General features: G+C 35.8%; 1 protein-coding gene across 1 annotated transcript; it reads right to left on the bottom strand.

Moving 5' to 3' along the window:
• Positions 1–203: 203 nt before the first annotated feature.
• Positions 204–2511, bottom strand: GJE1 (gap junction protein epsilon 1). The gene is made up of 3 exons (XM_066371741.1): positions 2329–2511; positions 1138–1320; positions 204–632 (listed from the first exon to the last, which is right to left on the bottom strand). The coding sequence occupies exons 1-3, from the start codon at positions 2365–2367 to the stop codon at positions 237–239; spliced, it is 618 nt and encodes a 205-aa protein (XP_066227838.1). The 5' UTR covers positions 2368–2511; the 3' UTR covers positions 204–236.
• Between the last annotated feature and the right edge of the window lie 3070 nt (positions 2512–5581).

Consider the following 5581-nt stretch of genomic DNA (forward strand, 5'->3'; position numbering starts at 1 on the left):
TAATTCTCTATGTATTTCTAATCATGACAAAACAAAAATAAAATGAAACATTTGCTCAAGACTCCCTGGCTTAAAACTAACTGAGCATTGTATTTTATGTTAGACATATATTTTAGACACACTGAGGTAACTTTAAAGAATAAATATTTGTTTAAAACAGAGATAATCTTGAATAAGGTAAAAATAAAGTGATTGGTAAATAACTGTGGCATGACAGTAAGTAATTAACCTTTGGGTCACGGCTTAATTAGAAAACATAGTCTTCTAAATATGATCTCAAAAACCTCAGCAACACATAATACCATTGTAATTACAGTAAATGTATACATTGCGATGAGAAAAATGGTCTTCTCAAAGTGTTCTGGTACCATGCATTTGATGAAAGTATATTTTTTCTCAAGAGATCCAGCATCACACAGGTAGAGAGGCTTGACTTGCAAACCAAAGAGGTGAATCTGAAGCCAAAATGCTATCACCTCTAGACTAATTCTTAATACAACGGAGAGGATATAAATCACTGTGTAGATGGGCTTTTGAAGAATACATTCTTGATTAATGCTTTTACATGCAGCGTAAAGATGGAAAGTAGCACCAGGAACCAGGACAATCACCAGTTGTAAGGCCCAGAACACCTAAAGTATGTCAGAAATATCTTAGTCAAATCAATCAACATATAAACTAAAATACACTAAAGAAATTTTCAAGATTTTCAAGAGGGGCTAACTTTAGAATTTTGAGTTTCGTCAGTCTTATAAGCAATAAAAATAATATAACGAAGGCAATAATGTGAGCATATCTCTTAATTAATTGTGAAAATGTAGTCATATTTTACTGTCATTGCCTACCAATTACTAATAATGAAGTACTTTATTTTAGTAGCTACCTAATTTCCATTTTCTATTTATAGGCCTAGAGTGTAATTCTAACATCAGTAGAATGTTGGAGATGGAAGAAAATCTTCAACCAACTCAATTTAATGTACCTGAAGTAAACAGCTAGTTAAAAAAGAGTAAAAAAAATCTAGGAATAATACCTGTTAAGGTATTCTTTATCTTATTATGACATTAGTTGACAGTTAAAAAAATTTTTTTTTTCTCTGGTATAGAGTAAGGTTTATGGGTACACAGAAAAACTTACTTGTGGAGTGATTGGCCTGAACTGATTGTAACAGAAGAGGTTTATTTCTCTCTTGTCTGGATCACAGCTGAAGTGCAAAGCCTCGTTTCCGTAGACTGCAAAGCCTAATACCCCAAGAAAGAACATTCGGATGGATCCAAAGAAAAGGGTGTGGAACTGACCGATCACAGTTGGAGGCTTTACCTGGTATAGTTTTAGAAGAAAATAATATTTGAAAACAAATATTAAGAAGGACATTTTAAAGGCTTTTTTTCTCTTTTTTCTTTTTCTTTTTTTATGGAGACAGAGTCAGAGAGAGGGATAGATAGGGACAGACAGGAACGGAGAGAGATGAGAAGCATCAATCATCAGTTTTTCGTTGAGACACCTTAGTTCTTCATTGATTGCGTTTTCATATATGCCTTGACCGTGGGGCTACAGCAGACCGAGTAACCCCTTGCTTGAGCCAGCGACCTTGGGTCCAAGCTGGTGAGTTTTGCTCAAACCACATGAGCCCGCACTCAAGCTGGCAACCTCGGGGTCTTGAACCTGGATCCTCCGCATCCTAGTCCGATGCTCTATCCACTGTGCCACTGCCTGGTCAGGCTAAAGGCATTTTTTAATGTCACATTTTTAAATTAAGATTCATAAAGTTTTGAGTCAAGAAAGAACCTTAGAGATCATATCAAACCCAAATAATAATCTTGCATTATGAGATTTCTCACCCCTTTTTACTCTGAAAATATGAAGTACAATAGTCAAATAGTGACTTGTTGCTAATCAAATGTATACATTTGGAAATAGTTAAAATGCTTTAAGTTCAATTAATATCCCTAATCCTCTGAAATAAAATCAAGAAAAACTTACAATATCCAGGACCTCTGTTAGAAAATTAAATAACAAATCCAATATTAAACTCATAGTGTACACACTATCTTAAAAACCAAATAATGTTTAGTTAGTTATCATTGTAGTTTATCTTCTACTTCTTTGTTGAATTGCAAAAGAGTGAGCTACTTTAAAACACCAACAGCTAAAAGTACTTCCTGAATTATTTTAGTTATAGTTTTAAATTCAGAAACTTTAAAATATATGGTTAATATTTATATTATTTTTCACACTTCTGATGGAATTTATTCATCAACCCAAAAACCAGTTTAAAATACACAGACAGGACACATACAATGTGTTCATTATTTGTATAATACTTACACATCCTTCATAGAAGTTTTTGATGTAATTTAGAGACATGTCTCAGGAGATGTTATCCTGGCATCCCTGTAGGTTAATTCTTAATTTGGGCCCACATGGCCAGCTTGCTTCTGCCAGACTCAAACTCAAATTGTGTCATGACTTTTACAGCAGAAATCACTTATCCCTGCAAATTTTTCTCCCCTCCTCTTTTTCTTTTTTTCTTTCTTTTTTTTTTTTTCATAGATCTCTGGGGCCCCAGTCAACTTTCCTATCTCTGTCCCAAAACAAAACAAACACAAAGAAACAAAAGCCGAGGGCATGTGGTCAATCTACTAATCCTACACTGTCAGCAGAGCCAGCCGGATGGGTGCCAGCAAAGCCAGAGGCCAGCCTGACAAGGGCTCTGAGCACCCAGTGCCTCCCCGTGACCTGAGAATTGCCTGCGTGTAAATCAACGACTCTGACTTCAAGTTTTCTCAAAAATGTCATGACTGTATTTGTTAACTGGCTTCCATTTACGGTTGTTTGAACAAATAACTTCATGGAAAATATTCCTGATTCTTGTTTACTTCCATAGAATAGAACTAACAGAAATTGTAACACAGGCTATAGTAATTACTACATCAGTAAATATTACTGATGTGTTGCTATATAGTCTTTTGGTTCATGTTTACTGAAACATGGAATAATCTGCAGTTAGAACTCTGTTTTAAAGGAAAAGATAAGGTACTGCTAACCAAGATGAGACCAAAGTCTAATACAAATTGTGTGAACAGTTCCTCCTCTACTTTCAGTAGATCCACATCATCTGCTAGATATTGTTCTGGACATTGATGGTGAACAGGGACCAAGATGGACAAGTAGTTGCTTTCAGATGAATATCTTCTATCCACCCAGAATGTCATAGAGCCAATGGTGGATCAAATCTACTCTTTTCGCCTGCTTTTCTCATCTTTGTTTTGTTTGTGATCTTTGAGAGTTGTGACTACAGACAACTTCATTACTCTCCTAAGATAATGGAGAAGTGACTGCATAACACATGTAACTGGAACCAGTGGGTAAAGTACAGTGGCCTTGTTAAATTAGTGTTCTGGATAGGAAAAAATAAAAATGAGCAACTTAATGATCCTTCAGAGATGTTGGATAAGAGAGTTTGAGTATTTTTTTTCATCTCAAAAAGAATTATAGGTTTGCTATGTGCTGATTGATCCCTTCAAAGGGGCATTCAAAAACCAAAACAAACATTTGCATGGGGGGGGGGAGAATTCTGCCTTGACTTCTACTATTGTGTAATGAATATTTTTTTGTTAAAAAAATATATTACTAATGTCAGACATATAAGAAAATCATCAGTCTTCCTGTGTTTTTCAGAGATAAACAAAATAAACTTGATCAATAATTGCACGTGTAGAAGAGAAAAAAGCAAGAGCATTTTCATTGTTGGTATCTGTAAAGTCTCAAGTAAATAATACCAGTCTTCTCCTTACAGGTTATGATCCAACTGAGTCATAAGACAAAGAAATATGGCAGATAGAGGCTAAAATTTCACCCCATTACACTCAGTGTCTTAATGATTAGATTGGAGGAGAGATATGTCTTAGAACTTTGGTAAAGCATTATTCTTAGATGTAATGCACTACTGGTCAATGTCATATCATGTCTTCTTTTCTTTCATGTAGTGCCTTTCCGACTCTGTCAGATTTATGCAGGAGAGAAACAAAGTAGAACTGATGATCTTTGTGGCTAACTTGCTCCTAAGGGGAAATTTCTAAGAAATAAATGATGTATGGTCAGTTTTACCTTCCCATAAACTCACCATAGAAGACAGTAATTAATAGTGAGGCTGGCCTCACATATATCACAGTTGGTAGGGCTGTTAATTAGGGTAACAACCTGAGCTTCCTTATATGCTATCAGTTGAAAGGTCTAAAAGCAGAAAAAGAAGGCAGTCTCTAATGTGCAAGCATTATTTATTCCTCTGCCTGCTTCATTTTTGCTACATCAGGCAAAGCAAGTTAATGCCAACTCAGATTTAAGAAATAGCTTCTGCCTTTTAAAGGAACTGCAGTCACATTGTGGGGGTGTGGGTTCTGGACTAAAACACATGTAATTAATTTTATATTTAACCCCAGTGTGTCCTCTGATCACATATATTTATATTTCTCCTACATGTCTTTACCTTCACCCCAAGTTGTCAAAACTCTCATCTAATTATAGCATTAGGATTAAAGTCCAGGATTTTATAATTTGCATCATATGTAAATCTGAATATGACTCAGATGTTACTTCTTGTCATCCAGAATCTAACAAAACAAAAGGAAAAGTTATCTTCCACACAGGATCACTGTACAATGTTGATACAGGGGTAGGATGGTTTCAAAAGACATTTCCACTCCAAAAATAGAAGAGCAGGAGACTCATTGCTGTCTCTAGGTGATAATAATTCTGAAGTCTTGCAGGGAAGATCTTACCAGTTCTTCCTACTCTGGAGGGAGAGGAGTGTTCCATGAATGAAGTATAGTACTATTCCCTGAGTGATGCTCTCTATTCTACTGTACTCTATTAGAGCAGATGGGAAAAAAAATAAAAACAAACTTTTCTACAAGAAAAATCTAATATTGCATTATGCTTATTGAATGGCTTGCATTCTATAATAATTGTTTTAAACAAATTACCACCCTGAATTTTTACAATTCCGTGAAGCATGCACTATTATAGATCTATTTTGCAGACAAGGTTTACAGGGTTTAAATGATTTATCCAAAGTTATATCAATAGTTAGCAAGTGGCAAAACCAGGTAGTGACAGCTAATGAGTTGCTTGTTGTTAACTGATAGGCTATATAGAAAATTACTATTTTTGGTTGCTGGAGCCCTAAAACATGAGAAATTAATGGGAAATAAGCTCAGACTTTCTTTTCTTTTGGGAAAGGCTTAAGGCAGGGGTCCCCAAACTTTTTTCACAGGGGGCCAGTTCACTGTGCCTCAGACTGTTGGAGGGCCGGACTATAAAAAAAACTATGAACAAATCCCTATACACACTGCACATATCTTATTTTAAAGTAAAAAAACAAAACTGAAATAAATACAATATTTAAAATAAAGAACAAGTAAATTTAAATCAATAAACTGACCAGTATTTCCATGGGAACTATGCTCCTCTCACTGACCACCAATGGAAGAGGTGCCCCTTCCGGAAGTGCTGCGGGGGCCGGATAAATGGCCTCAGGGGGCCGCATGCGGCCTGCAGGCCATAGTTTGGGGACCCCTGG

The sequence above is a fragment of the Saccopteryx leptura genome, chromosome 3, assembly GCF_036850995.1.
Source record: "Saccopteryx leptura isolate mSacLep1 chromosome 3, mSacLep1_pri_phased_curated, whole genome shotgun sequence".
Lineage (NCBI taxonomy): Eukaryota > Metazoa > Chordata > Mammalia > Chiroptera > Emballonuridae > Saccopteryx > Saccopteryx leptura.